Source organism: Lactuca sativa, chromosome 9, assembly GCF_002870075.4.
Source record: "Lactuca sativa cultivar Salinas chromosome 9, Lsat_Salinas_v11, whole genome shotgun sequence".
NCBI classification, from domain to species: Eukaryota; Viridiplantae; Streptophyta; class Magnoliopsida; order Asterales; family Asteraceae; genus Lactuca; species Lactuca sativa.
Window position 1 is genome coordinate 50,751,215 of NC_056631.2, and position 20,577 is coordinate 50,771,791.

Sequence of the window (20,577 nt, forward strand, 5' to 3'; positions counted from 1 at the left end):
TTTATATATATAATGAGAATTTTGTTTTATTACTAGATTAATACTTCTAACTTTGAAACAAAATGAAACTGAACCATTTCGGTAACTCCAATCTCAAAATACAAAAAAAAAACGATTGGGGTGGTAAGCGTGAAACATTTTAAAAACCAACCCCATTAGGAATCATAGAGACATCCTTAAACCTTTCTTAGAGTATTGTAGCAGGTGGGCCTAATCTTGATTCGACGATAATATTTTTATTAAGCAAAGAAAAGAAAAGAAAGTACGAAGAGAAAAGAAAAGAAAGGAAAATAAAAAGAAATTTGTTTTTTATGTTTCCGAGTTGAAGAGAAGTGGAAGAAAAATTAATCCTTTTCTTTCCAAAACGGAAGGAAAGTTAGGAGGGAAAGTGATTCTTTCATTTCCCTCCACTTCCTTCTTTTAGTGAAACTCGAAAATATCAATTTCTTTTATTTTATTCTCACTTCCACTCACATCCTTTCTTTTCTCTCGTTAAATTGAACTCATGAACGAGGTAGTGGGGACACATATGTATAATTATTATACACATACTAAATTTAAGCCTTTTAAATTTATAATCTTGTCTTTCTAATTTAATTCTCTTATTAAATAAAGTTCAACATAAAAATATTCAAATTTTAATTCAAATTGAAATAATATTCAAATTTAATTAAATAAATATTCAGTTTAAATATAGTAAAATAATATAAAAAATTAATATAAAAAATCGAATATTCATATTTAAACAATTAAATTAATATTTCAAATTAGAGGCTTATCCCCGGATTTTCGAAATCAGTCAAAATCCTTAAATCTGAAAATAAGCCAACTGTGTTGCTTCCAAAGGGGGTCGCGGCGTGGCTGTGATTAACATGTTTCTTTGTTTTTCAATTTTACAAAGTTGGTGCCAAAAACAAAAACCTATCAGGCTCTAATCTAACGCTCGCAGATTTGGTCTAATCAATTTTGAGATAATAAGCGTTAAAATGACTTTTTGATAGAAGATTATTTAAGAAAAACAATCTTAACAAAAGTCATAGTATATGTGACAAGGATTCCATACATATAAAGAACGCTGAAATCTGGCTTCGTATGAAGAAGTTATGCTTCTTCGAAGGTTCACGATTAAACCTGCACGACTCTGTGTATCCTAAAAATTGAATTTTTGTTAGATTAATTTTTAGCCTTAATGATCTATATGAAAGTCTTATTAATATTTAAACCGAGAGCGTACATATAGAGAACATCGAAATGTGACTTCATTAGAGAAAATTATGATTTTTCTAAGATTTAGCGTAACAATATACAACTCAGAAATCGAATTTTAGATCGGTCAATTTTTTGCCGAATCAATCTAAAAAAGAATCAAGGTCTCTTTAATATGAGTTCAACGATAAAAAAGACAGTTGAAAATGGTATCCGTTTGTAGAAGTTTTGAATTTTATACAGTTATGAGCAGTGTAATCTTCTCAGACTGTTAAATTTAAGATCGGCCGAGAATGAGCCAACATGGTCAAAAGGAAAGGTGTAGTACTCAAAAGTTGCCTGCTGCTCAGGCCCGTAGCGAAAAGTGACGGTCTTCTTCGTCAATCGGGTCAATAAAACCACTATCTTGGAGAAATCCTGGATGAATCTCCGACACTAACTTGCTAAACCAAGGAAACCCTGAATTTCAGATGGAGATTAAACATCCCAAAAATACGATCCAAAAATTTCATTTTGATTATTTATAAAACTATAAATACCATTTGTTATCCCATAAGAAGAACTTAAGTAATGTATCTCAAATCATCATAATAAAATATTGTATCCAAAATCATGTGTCAAACATCAGAGTCTAAACAACCCATGTTGAACCAATGGTGTGTGCACTGCAATCATCCCAAGCTCTTCCCCTTGCTACCAGAAGTACCTGAAACCAAAACTGAAAACTACAAGCACGAAGCTTAGTGAGTCTCCCCAAACTACCACATACCATACACATAATCACATAATAACAAACATTGGGCCTAGCCCACTACATCGGGCCCCGCCCGACATCGTACCGAAGATCGGCATCGGCCCCGCCCGCCATCGGAACGAAGTCCGGTATACATATAACATAGAAACAGGCATATAACACATAAACATATAAACATTCCTTGGGCTTGCCCCGACATCGGACCGGAGAACGGAACACATTACACATAACATATAAGCTAGACCTTCCTCGGGCTTGCCCCGGCATTGGACCGAAGTTCGGAACACATAAAAAAACACATGCAAGAATCACGAAGACACCAAGCATACAAACATTCCTCGTGCTTTCCCCGACATCAGACCGAAGTCCGGAAACATATAATAGCTACCATGCAACTATCGACTGTCCTCCCTTCGAGATGTTGTATGGGAGGAAGTGCAGGACCCCAATATGTTAGAAAGAGGTTAGGAAGAGAGTCATGGGGAGTATCGAAATGGTGCTTAAGACGACGGAGAGGATACAACATGTCAGGAGCAGGCTTCAGACTGCTCAAAGTCGGCAGAAGAGCTATGCCGGAAGACGCCAATCGGACCTGGAGTTTCAGGTAGAGGATACGGTTCTTTTGAAGGTGTCACCTTGGAAAGGTGTCATCTGGTTTAGGAAGCAGGGCAAGTTGGGCCCCAGGTACATTGGTCCTTTTAGGGTTGCAGCCCGGGTGGGCAAGGTGGCGTATAGACTGGATTTGCCAGCCGATTTTAGTCAGATCCACAGTACCTTTCATGTCTCCCAGCTACGGAAGTGCGTGGTAGACGACTCTGCGGTGGTGCCTCTAGAGGATATTCAGGTGGATGACAGTCTGAACTACATTGAGCGACCAATATCCATCCTTGATAGGAAGACAAAGGACCCGAGGAACAAGAAGGTCGAGTTGGTGAAGGTGCAAAGGCAACACATCAAGGGCTCAGAATGGACTTGGGAGCCGGAGGACAAGATGAGGGAGCACTACCCCGAGCTTTTTCCAGAGGCAACAGCAGACTTCGAGGATGAAGCCTAAAATAAGTGGGGGAGATTTGTAACACCCGGTTTCTGGTACATATTTAAATAAGAATTATTCATATTTGTTAAGGGACTCGACGAGTTGGAGACCCCAAACTCGTCGAGTAGGAATTGGATATGTTGGACACAGGACTTGAAGCCTACTCGACGAGTCAAGGAGCATCGAATCGATGAGTAGGTCTGCCAGAGTGAAACCCTAATTTTCAGGGTTTGCACCCTATTTAAAGGCCTTAACACCCCCATTATGGCCTCCCTCATCGCCTCCTTTAGTCCAGAAAACCCTAATTCGAAACCCTAAGCCATTTTGAGTGTTCTTAATCCATTGTTGTGTACTTTTGGTGAGTTTGAAGCTTAAGAAGAAAGAAGAAGCTTGGGGGTTCAAGAAGAAGAAAGTGGATCTAGAGTTTATGCTCCATTTCCAGCTCATTTGAGGTATAAAGTTTATACCTTGTCCATTCATCTATTAGATCTCTTCTTGGAATAGTTTAGGGCTTTAAGGAGCCATTTTGGGATCCATTCATGGATGCAAGCATGTTTTGGGGAATTGACTTCAGATCCAGAGTCTTTGAGGGACTCCATGGCATAAAGGTGCCAACTTTATGGCCATGGGAGTCCCATGCATCGTATGAACCACTTTTTAGGGCTTTTGAGCTAAATGAACCATGCATGAATGTAAAGTTTGTAACTTTATGAGTTATATCGACCCTAGGAGGTCAGATCTATGTTTTGGATGCATTAAGGCCGACTGAAATCGACTGGATAGACTTGGATCATTGAGGACTCGACGAATCGTTCTTAGGACTCGGCGAGTTGGGTCATGGTTCCCCAACCTTCTCTGTTACTTAGCAAGTCGAGTCAACCAGAATGTTGACTTGGACCAGAAGGTTGACTTTGACCAGGATGTTGACCTTTGACTTGACCATTGACCAGAGTTAACCCTTAAAAGGGGTTACAAGTTTGAAAGAGTAATTAAAAGAGATGTTATGTGTACGAGTTTGAGGAAAGTTGATCCCAGCACCGAGGACAGTTCAGTTACTGCACGACAGTGAGGTTAGTTACCTTCCAGTAAAAGTGGGTCTAAGGCACCAAGGCCGGCCCCACTAGTAAGAGTTATAGTAGAGATGATTGTCTCTGTGATAATGATATGGTTTTGAGACACTTGATCTATGGTTTTATGAAATAAATTACTTGATGATGTTTTCTTATAAATTGCTTTATGAATCGCTATATTAAAAATGGAATTTTTGGTCTTAAATTTTGGGATGTTACATAATATCTCATAATCATCAAGGCCCAAATATGGCCCATCTATGGCCTAATTTTCCAAATTGGGCCCAAGCCTTTCCAATGGGCCTTATCCTCAAGCCCAATTCAATATTCTGCTCCATATACTTGCCCTTGGATGACCCAACAATAGCCTAACCACCAAAGCCCAACAAAGGCCCAACTCAAAGCCTAACCCAAATTAGGTTTTTTACATAAACGACGATTAGGGTTAAGTGTTCTCACTTAACCCATTAGTCCATTACTCCACTAGGCCAACATACAAAGGAATCGGCTTAAATCATAACTTCAGTCCACTGGTCCGAACGCGGGTCCCGACAATCCAAAACTAACATTTTCTAAAATTAGGGTTTCTAACCCAATCACAACCTAATTAGGCCCAAAAGCTAAGTCTTTTAGATTAAATCGGGTTTCATTAGGCCAACTAGGGTTTCATAAGTCAGACACCACCCACTATCACCTCGGGTAGTGGTGGTTAACGGCGGCGGTCACCACCTCATGGTGGTGGTTATGAGTTTTCTTGATTATACTAGTCACTAATTACAATTTTACAATGCTTTAACCCAAAGAAACATACATACACAACAAGGTAAACACACACACAACCACCCTTGTGGTGGCCAGCGGTGGCATATAGCGGTAGCCACCACCTCACGGTGGTGGTGGTGGTGGCCTTTTCTCGGTTTTCCGACCAAACAAAGCACTCACAACACATACTACAACAGAAAACACACACACATGTTTTGTGTTTGCAAAAATGGACCCGACCACCAACCTCGTGGCGTTTGGCAACGGCGACAGCAACACTATCGGCAATAGCGGTGATTTGCGATGACAGCCACCACCTCACGGTGGTGGTGGTAGTTTCTCTTGATCTTTTGCCCAGTAACACATCAACACACGTGAGACACGAAGCGAAACAGTAGCCCTCAGCCACTGACTTGGTGGCTTTTAGCATTGAAGTTAATGGAAACAGTAGTTGAGGCCGGCGGCGGGAGGAAGGGTGTTCCCTACCTCACGTGCACCGAAAATAACGAAGGAAAAAGAAGAAATGGGTTGCAGCTAGCCTACCGTGTGCCTCCGGTCGTTCATATCTCAAGCAGCGACGTTCACAGCCTCCCTCGTTGATCTCTACAGCTTTTCCGGCTTATCTTACGTCTCCAACAACAGCGAAGAGGTGGCGCTCATCAACAGCTGGGTTGCTGTGGCGGGGGAAGGATGGGGTATAAGGGTGGTGCGGCACCGAAAGTCGAAGAAGGAGGGTGGTGGCCAGCGGTGGGAGACACAAGGTGGCGGATGTGCCTTTCATTAGGGTTAGGGTTTCAGACCGGGGGTGACCGGTTATATACCCCGATCCCCTATAAACTTATTCCATAACAACAAGATTAGTCCCTCCCTTCCCTTTTTCTTTCAATCTTAGCCCATAATTTACTCTTCATACCCCTGCTCTCATAATTATTTTCATAATAAGTCCAACAGTTACCAAACAGCCCCTCCTTTATAATTTATTCTCAAATGATGTCCATATGTTACCATTCAGCCCTTTAGCCTCCAAAATCTCTTCAATTAAGTCCCAATAATTTACCAAGTAGTCCCTGCCTTCATAAATATTTACAGAACCAATCCGAAACTTACACCTTTAATCCCCCAACTTCTAAATTATGCAAGTTAACTCCACGAAACCAACACCTTGCTATATAATTATTGATTTTAGGGCTACTATTCATTAATTAATTAATTTATTTATTTATTTAATAAATGGGGTGTTACAGGAGACCTCAGAACCTCCCTCCTCATCACGGTCTCGACCTTGGCCGGATTGACCTGGATACCATTCTGGTTGAAAAGGTGCCCCAGAAACTGCACCTCGCGTAAGAAACTGCACCTCGCATAACCAGAACTCAAACTTTGAGAACTTTTCAAAAAGTCTATCCCTCCTTGAAGTCTCCAAAAACCTGTCTCAAGTGCTCCTCATGCAGCTCTTGGGTCTTGGAATGGACCAGTATATCATCAATGAATACAATCACAGACCGATCTAGCATCGGCCTACATACGCAGTTGGAGCATTGGTGAGCCCGAAGGGCATCACCACGAACTCGTAATGATCATACTGGGTCCGGAAGGTCGTCTTCTACACATCTTCCTCTCTGACCCTCATCTGATGGTAACCCGAACACAAATCAATCTTGGAAAACCAAGATGTACCCTGAATTTGGTCAAACAAATCATCAATCCTCGGGAGTAGATAACGGTTCTTCACGCTAATTCAGCTCCTGATAATCAATACACATCCGATGAGACCCATCCTTCTTTTTTGCGAACAGAATCGATGCTCCCCATGGCGAGCTACTCGATCGAATAAACCCCTTGTCTAACAGCTCCAGTAGTTGTGTAGACAACTCATGCATCTCTGGAGGTGCTAAACAATATGGTGCCTTGGATATCGGAACTGTACCGGGAACCAGGTCAATCCTAAACTCCACTTGCCTCTCTGGAGGCACCCCAGACAAATCCTCCGGAAACACATCCAGATACTCCCACACAATCAACACATCATCCACGGTCGCCTTACCCTTATCTCGGGTATCCATAACATATGCGATGAATCTGCAACAACCCTGATGAAGATAGCGTTTGACCCTTGCTGTTGAACACAAAATCGGCCTACGATGAGCTCTCTCTCCCTAAACCACTAATTATCCCCCAATTAGGGTTTAAATTTGAACTAACTGGTGCTCACAATCGATCACCGCCCTATTTGGGCTCAACCAATCCATAACCATAATAACCTTGTTCCCGCGCAAAGGAATGGGAACCAAATCAATTGGATATTGGACGCTGAACATCTGAAGAATACAATCTGGATGAACCCTCGCTACCCGAACAGATTGATAATCTGCAATCTCGACGTCTAAAGGACAATCCAGCTCCCCCGGAGCTCCGACAAACCTCTTGCTAAGCACAAGCGACATAAAGGATTGGGTAGCCCCCAAATCAAAAAATACCAATGCAGAAATACCATTCACGAGGAACGATCCTAAAATAAAACACATAAATATAAGAAGGAAATTTAATATAAATAAAGAGACAATAAGAAGATACATACCCGTCACCACATTAGGTGCCGCACAAGCCTCCTCATTTGTTAACTTAAAATCCATGCCCTTCACCAAAGACGCATCCGCCTTGCCTTGATGGCCATCGGTGATCCTCAGTGTCACTGGAGAGGGTGCTACCACTGGTCCCGCTGCTTCCAAACTCAGAAAATGGGTCTTCTTATGGCACATCTGATTACAATGGAAGCAAATTAGATCATATACTGGGGTGGTGGTGGTAGTAGCAGTATAATCCATGCTAATATGACCCGTCTGACCGTACTTGAAGCAGCCAGAACCACCCACCCAGCACGTCCCATCGTGCGACTTGTCACGCTTGTCAGAGTGGCTCCGGCCCTACTGGCCTCTCGATCTAGAATAGAATACATTAGGCCTGTTTCCCGAACTCCCTTAAACCTGAGCCTGATTTGGCTTCCTCTTCCTCTCCATCTCAAGATCAATCTTCCTATCCTTAACCCTCACTATAATATCCTCCATTTTCTTGCAACTGGATCGGCTCACAAACTGTCGAATGTCACTCCTCAACATCTCATGGTACCTTGCCTTCTTCATCTCCTCATCTGCCACATACCGTGGAATCAATAGCGCCCTCTCACGGAACATCAAGATGATCTCTACCACCATCTTAGTAGTCTGGTGAAAGTCTTGAAACTCCTTCGGCAGCTGTTGCACCTCAATTACTGGCGCAAACTCTGCTCGAAATCTAGTCGTAAAATCATCCCATGTCATCGAATCAACAACCTCATCACCAACGGATCCCCCAACCTCCTCCCACTAGTCTCGAGCTCTGTTTCTTAGAAGACAAGAAGCAAGTCTGACATTTTCCCTATCGGGACAACTACTGGTGCGAAGGCATTAGCGACATCTGATAACCAACGCCTTCTCGCAATCGAGTCCGTCTCCCTGTAGTAATCCAGAGCCCCGCATGCCCATAACTCCTTGCAGGTCAGTGAACGTGTCCTAATCAAAGCCACCATCTCAAAAAGGAAAGAGCCCAAATGCTAGGGGTGGCAAATCGGGCCATCGTGTCGTGTTTTTGTCTGACACGACACGACACGACATAGTTTTATGTAACACGAACACGACACGACACGATGTCGTGTTTTTTCTAACAAACACGAAAACGAACCAATTAAAAAAATGACAAACATGACATGACACGGAAAAATAACATAATATAATAATTAGTGTATTTAATTAATATTTAATCATACATAACACGCAAACACGAGAAACACGAAAAACACGACAAACAAATGCTGAATCGTGTCAATATCATGTCGAATTTGTAACACGAACACAACACGACACGACATCGTGTTTTTTACACTTGACACGAACACGACACGAACACGAATTCGAATTTCAGTTTCGTCCCAATTTCGTTTTGTATCATGTATTTTTGTCGTGTCATGTCCATAATTGCCACCCCTACCAAATGCTCCTCCAACACCTCCAAGATACCCTCCTTGATTGTACCAAAGATCATATGAGTCTAGTCAAGTATGTTGCGGGTAATCATAGACGAAATGAACTCCCGCATCTGATCATCCAACTGCCTGGCTCCAGAACCTAAGCCCAAGCCCTCACGGAACCAGAACCACCAAACGGTCTGCCTTGAAGAGTCACCATACTGAAAATAGACCATATAAACCATCAAAATACGCATCAATATATACCGAGGAGTCTCATACTCTACAAGTTCCCTCGTTTCATCACAATTCTCATTGACTTGAGTACAAATCCTCTGCTTCTAGTAGTACGAGCCCATACTACATTCCACATCTATCCGTACTTTCCTTAAGGGCCGCTTTGATTCCTCCAAGTCACTCCTTACCCACACATATAATCTCCAGAAAACAAGGCTCCTAGCACTAAATCTCTTCCTAAGGCATGATGGGTTTTGAGCACTATAACATCCCTATGGTGCACACACAACCCTAATGCTTTGGATCTAAGTTTTCTCTAATTATACATGCAATTTCATTGTTCCAAAGCATGAAGCCTAACTAGCATACAACTTTGATAATTGAAACATAAAAACAAGTTAGATGATTACCTCTTTGTTGTAGCTTGTAGAAGTTGGCCTTACAAGAGCTTAGCACCTCAAGTGTGATGTCTCAAATGTTTCATAAACACCAAGAAAAATGAAGGACAATGAGAGAGAGCTTGGAGGCACCAAAAATTGGCTAGCTTCTTCTTAGAATGCACTTGTGTCGATTTTAGGGCTTAGGGGTTTACATATATAGTATAGAATTCCAAAGTTCATTTGTAAACCCTAATCCATAAACTTAGGCTTTTGATCCAATAATTCATTTAGACTAACACTACATGGACTCTCACATAAGTTTAGTCCATTACTAATCAATCATGGATCATTAGCCCAAACTATATGTATCAATGATTTACATAATTAGTCCCCATTAATTTAATTAGTCTCTTTTGATTACTAAATTAATTCCAAATCAATTCTTGAGCAATACCAGTTAAATAATGTGATTTCTCAATTAATATATTATACTTATAATATATTAATAAATCACAAATAACCTCTTTCTCAAATATCCATCCTATCAAATTGCTTCGGTGAAGGCAACCCAAAATGGACCATGCTACTATCGGGTCAAGTACATACCAATTATAGTTATGGTCTTAGACACCTAATCCAACAGGGCAACCACCACACCGCTCTCTGCCATCAGCTTCAAAAGGAACTCCTACCAGCACCCTCTAACTAGCTCACGAATACAATTACATTTCACTGACATTAGATAATTCTTCGAATGAGAGGTCTCACACTACAATGGTTGGACTCAAACAAGAGTTGTGCAATAGAGTTAAGACCTAACCTTCTAAAATTATTTAGTTTCTGTAAAATGATTTACATAATTAGTCCCCATTAATTTAATTAGTCTCGTTGATCACTAAATTAATTCCAAATCAATTCTTGATCAATACCAATTAAATAATGTGATTTCTCAATTAATATATTATACTTATAATATATTAATAAATCACAAATAACCTCTTTCTCAAATATCCATCCTATCAAAGTGCTTCGTTGAAGGCAACCCAAAATAGACCATGCTACTATCAGGTCAAGTACATACCAATTATAGTTATGGTCTTATACACCTAATCCAACAAGGCAACCACCACACCGCTCTCAGCCATCAGCTACAAAAGGAACTCCTACCAGCACCCTCTAACTAGCTCACGGATACAATTACATATCACTGACATTAGATAATTCTTCGAATGAGAGGTCTCACACTACAACGATTGGACTCAAACAAGAGTTGCACAATAGAGTTAAGACCTAACCTTCTAAAATTATTTAGTTTCTATAATATGTAACTTAACATATTCGCTTACTAGTTAGTTGATGTTAGTGAGAACTCCTAAAAAGCACAAAGCAAGCAACATTCGAGCATCAAGTAATCAGAATCAAGCATAACCTAATCAGGCCAACCTATCACTGACCGATCAATATTAGCATGCAAGTCTACAAGCTCATACAATATGCATAAAGAAGCATCTCTCTAGCATCCTATCATGAAAATCTTGAGCACATCCTTAGCCCTAGCTAGCATGCGATTCACAAATTCATAAATCAAAGCATATCGTAAATCATGTATGGGTATTTTGGGAAAACTTACTTGAGCTCGGTTGATTGCATGCACCATACCCTTTTCTTTTATTAGAAACTCTTTTTATAAAATATTTCTTTTTGAAATTTTTTACCAAACCCTCAATTTGAGTTCAAACATACCCGCAATTCTGAATCCCTAAAACTAAGACTCTGATACCAACTTGTAACGTCCCAAAAATTAAAGTTTTCATTTTTAAATTTGTAAAACTATAATCCAAACATCATCTTAAAATCAAGATAGAACAAAGTGTGTCAAATATATCATGAAACATCAGAGTAATCATAAAATGCGGAATGAGGTGGTGTGTGCACTCCAATCATCTTGGGCTCTTCCATTTCCAACAATAAGAACCTGAAACATAAACTGAAAACTGTAAGCACAAAGCTTAGTGAGTTCCCCAAAATATCACATAATATACATAATAAACACATAATATGCCCCGCTCGGCATCGGGCCCTGCTCGGTATACAAATTTGTCAGTCATTGGGCCCCGCACGACATCGGGCCCTGCCCGGTATACATATAAACATATAACCATACAATACATGCGATAATCACAAAGATAATAGCATACATAATAGTCATTGGTCCCCGCCCGACATCGAGCCTTGCCCGATAAGCATACAAGCGCATAACACATGCAAGAGTTACACAGACATCTAGCATTCTAACATAATAAACCACGGGGCAACATTAGTGCCTTTGACCTGCTAAACACAGTGAGGAAACTCACCTCTAGCTGCAGAATCACTCAACTGAATCTCTGACTGCTAGCCCAGAAAAAACCCTCAAGTTAAACTTGGTCAAAACTAACAAGTTAACTGAGTCAACCCAACCGAGTCAACACAGAGCTCCTACATGAGGCGTACTCTAGAGCTATGCGAGGTGTACTCTAGCTTGATAGTGATCGGGGTGGTTGACCGAGCACGCTCGACGTATACATAGGTATGCATGACGTACTCACATAACTTCTCTTTTCACATTAAGAGCTTAATACTTCGACTTAATACGTTAAATTGTAGATCCAAGACCAAAATGTCACTAAGAGCCATAAAGTTTCCAACTTTATGACTTTGTATGTCCAATAAGTGCTTAATACACAAAAACTCAACATCTTAAAGCATTAAGACCTTCAGTAGCATGCATGGAGAAAATCTAACCATTAAGTGTTAACATCCCAATCTTCAAGTATGAATTTAAAACTTTATATTTATATTTTTAGGGCAACTCGACGAGTTGGAAGACTCCAATTCATCGTGTAGAGTATTTAATGCCCGCGTATCTTTCAATGTCTACTCGACGAGTTGTAAGGCCCCAACTCGACCAGTTAAATGCTAAACATGAAAACCCTAATTTTTAGGGTTTGCACCATATTTAAAGGCCTTAACTCTCATTTTTGGCCTCCCTCATCGCCTCCTTGTCTAGAGAAAAACCCTAGTTCATGCTTTTTCCCTCATTGTGTGTGTGAGAGAGAGCTTAGAGAGTGATTTTTGGTGAACTTTTATAAGGAACAAGAAGCTTGAAGAAGTTGGATAAACGGAGAGACTGTAGATCCGGTGTTTACTCTGTTGTGGCAAGCATTTTTAGGTATAAAGTTGATAACGTTGTCATTTATTTGCTAGATCTCTTCATTTAAGAGTTTGTGGTCACTATTAGCTTATACTGGGGTCATTCTTGGATTTGAACATGTCATGTAGCCATGACTTCAGATCTGGACGTTTCATGGCCTCTTTTGCCATAAAGTTGTCATCTGTATCAAGTCTTAGCCTTCTTTCATGCTCTAAACCCCTTATTAATCTATGTATGAGTGTTTTAGCCCTTTGATTCCATGCATGGGCGTAAGGTTAACAACTTTACGTGGTATCTTCGTCCTAGGGGACCAGATCTATAATTTGGAGCATTAGACTCTCTTGGGAGATGGCTGAATGAGATAAGACAAGGATAACTCGATGAGTTGCTCTGCTAACTCGGCGAGTTGGCCCGGGGTTTCCTCGATCTTCTGGACACTATACGAAATCGACGAGTTGTCTTGACGACTCAGCGAGTTGACTCGGTTTTTCGCGGTTTTTTGAGTTCTGAAGGAACTCAACGAGTCGGAAGATACACTCGACAAGTTGGGTCAACATTGATTGTTGACCTTGACTGTTGACTCTGACTTTGACCAAGGTTGCCCAAGTTTGACTTTAATGGTATTTTGGTAATTAGGGATTTTGATGGAGTTATTCACATGGTGATTGTAGGCGGTTGAGTTCAGAGTCGTGATTCGAGAGTTGGATCTTGTCAGTCAGTGCTACTTGCGATGTGAGTTTTCCTCACTATACTAACAGGGTCGAAGGTACCAAGGTCGACCCTTTTGGATTATTATCCTAGTTATCGTATGATGCTATGTGTAGTGATCTGTTAGATTCGTATCCTAGTGTATAGGATGATGCTATGATTGATGATATGTTAGGACTGTATGAATATTGTATGTGCCAGCTAGCGTTTGATATCTATGTGATGATGTGATTGTGGGTGGGTGGAGGCGGTCATGCTTTGTGCTCTAGGCCAACATACCCAGGGTGGCCCAGATAGACTGAAGGCCTATCAGGGCGTACCAGTCAGGCCAAAGGCCCAGAGAATGGTCCAGACAGGCTGAAGGCCTGGTGAGGCGGTCCAGACATGCTGAAGGTTCTGAGAGTGGGCCAGATTGACCGAAGGCCCGATGAGGCGGTCCAGTCATGTTGAAGACTCTATATGCATACTATTTGTTTATGATATTGTTCTGTTATATGGCGTTGGTATTTTGGGGGAACTCACTAAGCTTCGGGCTCATAGTTGTGGATTTTGTTTCAGGTACTTCGAATGACCAACAGGAAGGCGAAGACTTGATCGTGCACCTCCTCACATTTTATGTCATGATTCTGGGATTCTCTGATGTTATATTATTTTGAAAACAATTTTTAAACAATGAATGTTTTGGGATATTTAAAAAGTTTAAATTTTTCATGAATTTAACGGATGTTACATTAAGATAACATTTTTATGACTCAAGACTCTCCTTAGGTCTGAAAGGACGACTTACTGGGTTAAGAACATGCCATGTTAAAAAATCACTATTTTGGGACCAAAAAGTGTCTTAAAAGAACAAAAGTCTAGATCTACAAGATGGAGTGATCAAGATGCAAACCTTTTACCTTCTGGAGTTTGCTAACAAGAAGGAAATCTCATATCCAAAGTGCTTCCCAAACTCTAAGCTCTCCACACCACTCTCTTCTTGTTGTTCAATAACACATATAATCACTCAAAAGGCTCTAAAATGCTCTCTTTCACTTAGGTCTTGCTTGGGAGTCGATATCATAGAGGGAGGCTGAATAAGAATGGGATGTGAGGCTATAAAGAGGTTTAAATATGAACCAAACCCTAAAAATTAGGTTTTGCATGATCCTTACGTTTGCCCTGTGTGTACTAAGGCGCGCCTTAGTATGCTTAGCGAGTTAGCGTACACATGTACGCTCAACGTATCCCTTAAAGTCTGAAGTTACCAAAATACCACTATGGGCCCTTTTGCACTCTTTCTCTTACTTAGGGACCAAAATGCAATATTTAATCATACAAAGGGTCGAAATTGAAAATACCTCAACATCGGGATGTTACATACATGCTATACTCATTTGAAAATTTTCATTCCTCCCAAAAATATTCAATTTCATTCCTTACAATTGACACTTCTTTCCATTTACCTTTTATGATTTTTTGGTGTTGTATTCAAGTATCTTCTCAATAGGTGATTTCCATCTTAAATCGTTTAATAGATCCCTTATTCATTCAATTGTAGGTTATCGATACCTCCATCTTTTTAACATTCTCGTAAATTCAGCCCCATTTTATTAATCTTTATTTGAAAATTTTAACTTTTTTGATCTGTTTAGGGTTGTCCGTTGAACTCATTGAGGCGGTGATGAAGGAATCCGAGCTTCTAACTACATGTCTTGGTATGTTTCTACCTTATCACATGTTTAAAAAATAAAACCTCAATTTATCAATTTCCTTACTGGTTTTCTCCCTGCTTTAATTACGGTTGGCTACTTTTGTACTAAATTGGTATATAATGAAAATCAAGTTTTTTTTTTGTTCTTTTATATGTTTAACATCGAAGCAACAAGAAAATGTTGTTTTTTTAATTCATCTTGAACAATCATTTAATAGTTATATGTAAAAGATACGAATACTCAACAATTAAGACCACAGACCTTACTCAAACGTCCATAAATGTCTTTAAGTAAACATTCATTTTTCCATTATTTTATCATTATCATAAAATAAAATAAAAAGACATCCTCATATGTTTAAATTATTTAATCCGTCTCATAATAACAAGTAAGTTGTGTGCCAATTCTGTCTTTTGACATTTTCAATGAATAATGGACAATATCTAAATTGAGCAAACATAATTATTTTATATTTATCGGTTAGAGTTTCTTTATATTTAATATTATGGGGGGTTATGTGGTTCATTTTAAAGGAACATAAATAAATTGCTGTTTTTTTTTTTAAATAAACAGTTTTATTTCGCAATATAACCATAAAATAACAATGTATTTTGAAAGTACATTGTCAAATGTTGGATTATACTTGAGTGGCTCCGTTTTCACACATGGTCAATTGTATATAGTTGTTTCCTGTGTCACAAGTTAAAAAGTTTGAAGTTACTCATATGTGACGAGGAAAGTCGTTCAACTAATAAAACAAAAAATGTTGTCTACAGAGAGGTCCTTCAATGAATATATATATATATATATATATATATATATATATATATATATATATATATATATATATATATATATCGGTTTCAGAGTATTTTCTACACATTTCAATAATATCAATAACCCTAATTTTTTATAATTATTCTGCATTATCTATATACGTTTGTATTTTATTTATGCGTTTATCTACGTTTAACGCGAATCATAATCTAATAATTAAAATCATACTAATAACTTAAAAGGATAATATAGTTTAAATTATACACATTTAGTTTTTTATGTTTATTTTTATATACATGTAGTTATTTATGTTTTTTATATATATTTAGTCACTTAAGTTTTTTAGTTTGTATACATGTGACAATTATATTTAATGATTACATGTATAAAAAAACAATCATAAATAATTAAATATATATAAAAATAAATATAAATGACTAAACATACACAATCTAAATTATGTTACTTTTTAGCTTATAATCGTTGTATTTTTTTTAATTACATTATAATTTAAACCTTCTGTACAATTGAAAAAACAAGAAATATGCATGCTAAATGAATTCTATGATTTAGTTATTATTAACTAGTTTATAATTTGTAGGAACCATGGTCATAAAATTAATTCAATTTTAATAATAAAAATTTATAATTATTAATCAGTTATATTAAATAAGTCAATTTAAATAAATTATTAATTAAGAGATATATTAAATTTTTAAAATTATTATAACTTCAAATTTAACATATAATTAGAAAGTATAAATTTGAATTTTGAAATGAATTACCTAATATATCTACATGACACACGTGACATAATATTAATAAGCAGTTGTATTAAAGTGATACTTGGCAAAAAAAATTAATACTATTTATTTATTAAAATAAATATTTATTATCAAGTTATTAGCTTTAAATCCAAAAGCTTAAAATAAAATAGTTCTATTTTTAAATCTAAAAAAATTGATTCTTGACTGTCCGTTCAGCTGAAAAAGATTTCTATAATTTAATGTCGTTTTTAAAATTTGGATGACCAAAAATCAAAAAATTGACCTAACAAGTGTCCTTATTTATAATTTGTCTTAATTTGCACAAATGATTGTCGTAACTTTTTCATTTAAAAATAAAATTACGAAGAAATAAAAACTAGAACCATTAGAAATCCATGATAAAATCCTTTCTTGCTTTCCCTTATTTTCATCTCCTTTCTTTCCACCACCATCTATGGACTCCAGCAACAGTGGCAGCTTTCAGTCATCAAGCGGCGGCGCCGGTGGTGGCGATAATAATGAAGAATATGATTCAAGAACACCATCGATATCTTCCTTCCTAAATCCTTCCAACCACTTCAACCCTAACCTCAACCACCTCCTACAACCACTGTCATCATCATCTCATCACCACCACAACCACCGTCCGCCACCCTCTGACACCTCCTTCTTTGATCCTTCTTCAACCTCGTCCTTTTCAACCCCAAACACGCTCCAAGATCTCGGCTCAGTCTGGACCGGAAACATCCGCTCGGACCGGAACCTCGCAGACTTCGGTACCTACCCTATTAACCCTAACCCGGCATCAACCATGGATACAAATACAAAAACTAGTCATGGATCGGATCATCTTCATCAAGTAACAGTAAAGAACCCAAAGAAACGTACGAGAGCTTCCCGACGAGCACCCACCACCGTTCTCACCACCGACACGACTAACTTCCGGCAAATGGTTCAAGAATTCACCGGCATCCCCACCGCACCTTTCTCCTCCGCCCCATTTTCTCGCCGTCTGGACCTTTTTGGTCGCGGTAGTGACGGCGGCGGCGGGTCTTTGTACCCTCTCCGGCCGTCGGCGCAGAAAGTTCAACAACAGCAGCCATCATTTTTGAATTCTACGGCCAATATTGTAGAGTCTGGCACTAGCAATAATATTACTGCCGCCACTACTTCAAGTAATTACCAATTAGCCCCTGCCGATATTCATGGTTTTCAAAAACAGCCCTCTACTTTGTTAGATATACAAAACCCAATGTTATCGTTTCAATCCCTCTTACAAACCACAATTCCTCAGCAGCAATCCCACCATTTGAGTGGTTTTCATGACCCTTCTAAGAGATGGAGGAGTGAAGATGAAAAATTGGAAAATTTTGAGGGGTTAATTGGAAATACTCAAAACATAGGCGGCTCAAAGAATGTCGTGGTTACATCAAGAAACGGTGATGATCAAGTTCAAGGTAATGAAGAATCATGGATTTGCCCTTCTAATTAATTAGGATTTATAATTATTTTTGTGTAATAGTTTTTTATCGATTATCTCCTTACAAAATTATAATGAGTTAAGTTTATGGTTAGTGCCTAAATACATAAACTTCATATGTAAATAGAGGCACATACATTGTTGAAATAGGCCTTACCAACAAAGATTGAAACGAAAATTTGTTTATTAACCCAAATCTATTCAAATTATTTGAATAAGTTATAAAGGGTCGTTAACAATTTTATGTTGGTCATAAACGATTAATCTTTTAATTATATACCACGTTTAGGGTCATAAATGATTGTATATTGATCATATTTGGCCATGTTCTCCATCCATTATTTCACTTCTAAGCAAACATGATGTTCAAATAGAATTTAGTGAGTTTTGTTAAGATGTTACATTCACTAACCATCTAACACCTTTCGAGAATTATTTAATTTTATGTTATAGTTCTCACTAGTGTAAATTTGTAAGTAAATATGAGGATTTTATAGCTAACTATAAAAGTTTACATTATACATGTCATTTATGGTAAGATAAATTTAATGAGACATTGAATAAGATGGTAAGTGTGCTATTTGATATATGAAACTTTACCATTATGACATACCACAACATTCAATATATTTGAAATTTATTGAATTTTTCAATGGAAAAAATGAAAGTTTTTTTTTAATTCTTCAATAAATATAATAGATTAGTTTTTGTATTGTTCCTTTGAACTTTGAAGAGTTTGATGCATTATATTAAAAAAATTGGTATACTTGCATGGAATATGAAATTGTTTATAAAATTATGGAGTTCAATGCATTGTGATTGTCGTTTAAAATTCATTGTGAATGCGCATTGTGAAAGCGTAAGATTGAATGAAATCGTAAGCATGTTTGTATGTATTATGTTATGTGATTGTCGTTTAAAATTCATATTCTAATTAAATCAAAAGGAATGGTCACTTTTTGGTCATATAATATTGCTTTACATCAACTGAATCTTTTCATATCTAAAGGAAATTAACATTTTGAAACTCTATTGAGTTGAACTTTATCGAGTTGGAGTGTGGATTTAAAAATATTCGAGTTTTATGTTGATGTGAGTATAATGGGTTAAGCATGAATCATGCCTGCATATTTTAGGGTAAACTATAGTTTTCGTCCCTATAGTTAGATGAGAGCTACGGATTTGGTCCATTCCTTGAAGTTTAACATTTGTTGTCTCTTAAATATTTTGTAGCTTCAGCCTTTTATGTGGATGTCGTTTGTTCTTCACTTTTAAAGTCAACCTTAATAGGCCATTTTGCCATCATGAACCGGTTTTAGTGGAGTTAAAACCTCATCAAATAATAAAAACAAAATTCGATCTACATTTTACAACATATATACATTCCCACACATCCACGAAAACCATCTGTCGATTAACACCGTGATGGAGCCAAAAGGTAAACTACTAACGTTTCGTTCCTGAGCTTAACAAAAGAAAAGAAGAGAAAAAAAAAAGCCATGAGAGAAAAAAAGAGAAAAGAACGGAAAACAAAATTTTCTTTTGTGTTCCCGAGCTGGAGAAAAGTGGAAGGAAAATAAATCATTTTGTTCTTTCTTTCCAAATTCTCCCAAATCGGAAAGAAAGTTAGGAGGAAAAGTGATCCTCCAATTTTCTTCCACTTCCTCCTTTAATGAAACTCGGAAACACCAATTTCTTTTATTTTCTTCTTATTTCCACCCATTTCTTTTCCTTTCTCTCGTTAAGTTGAACTCTTGAACAGGGTGTAATATGATAGTATGAAAGTGCACCCAGGCGGGGGGTGCTCATGACACTTTGTTATAAATAATAACAATCTTGAACAAACCCCACAAAATGTTTCTAAAATTAAACACATCATTTTAATCTATATGAATAAATTACAAAGTTGTTCGATCTTCCAACCGGCATTTACAAAGATAATTCAAACACAATGATTTATAGTGGTTAATCTGTATATCGAGAGCTTAATTCGATTCGAATAGGAGTCCTTTACTCCCTCTTCACCATATTCAATCACCGATGATGATCCACTACAATACAAACCTTTAAAAGTAGATTGGAAATTGTGTATACAACATTCTCTATATTTAATTCTCACCATTATCTTAAGAGGAGAATATGGATTTTACTCACAGAATAGCTACACACTTACAATAACAATAATCTTGAATGGTTTTACTCCAAGCCAATACATAATATGAAGCAAGTAAGTTACGATTACTAGATTAAATTATACGAGTATTTGAGCTTGTAAAGATTCGAAAAACTTTCATCATTTAGAGATTTGTTTATTACGGTGTTTTCTTAAGCAAAAATGAACAAGAGACATCATATATCATATAATTGACATCCCAACATTCAAGTTCAAAATTTCTAAACTTGGCTAGTTGAGTTTTATAAAAAAAAAAATCAAGAAATAAGATAAAGGCATGGCCATGAACTCCGTAAAAGTTCAGTTGCATTTTTTGATTTCTTTGATACTTTGGTTGATT

General features: G+C 37.7%; 1 protein-coding gene across 1 annotated transcript; it reads left to right on the forward strand.

The window, feature by feature from the left end:
- The first annotated feature begins 17,038 nt into the window (after positions 1 to 17,038).
- LOC111921323 (uncharacterized) lies at positions 17,039 to 18,076 on the forward strand. The gene has a single exon (XM_052767680.1). It carries the CDS (start codon positions 17,039 to 17,041, stop codon positions 18,074 to 18,076), a length of 1,038 nt encoding a protein of 345 aa, XP_052623640.1.
- The last annotated feature ends 2,501 nt before the right edge of the window (positions 18,077 to 20,577 follow it).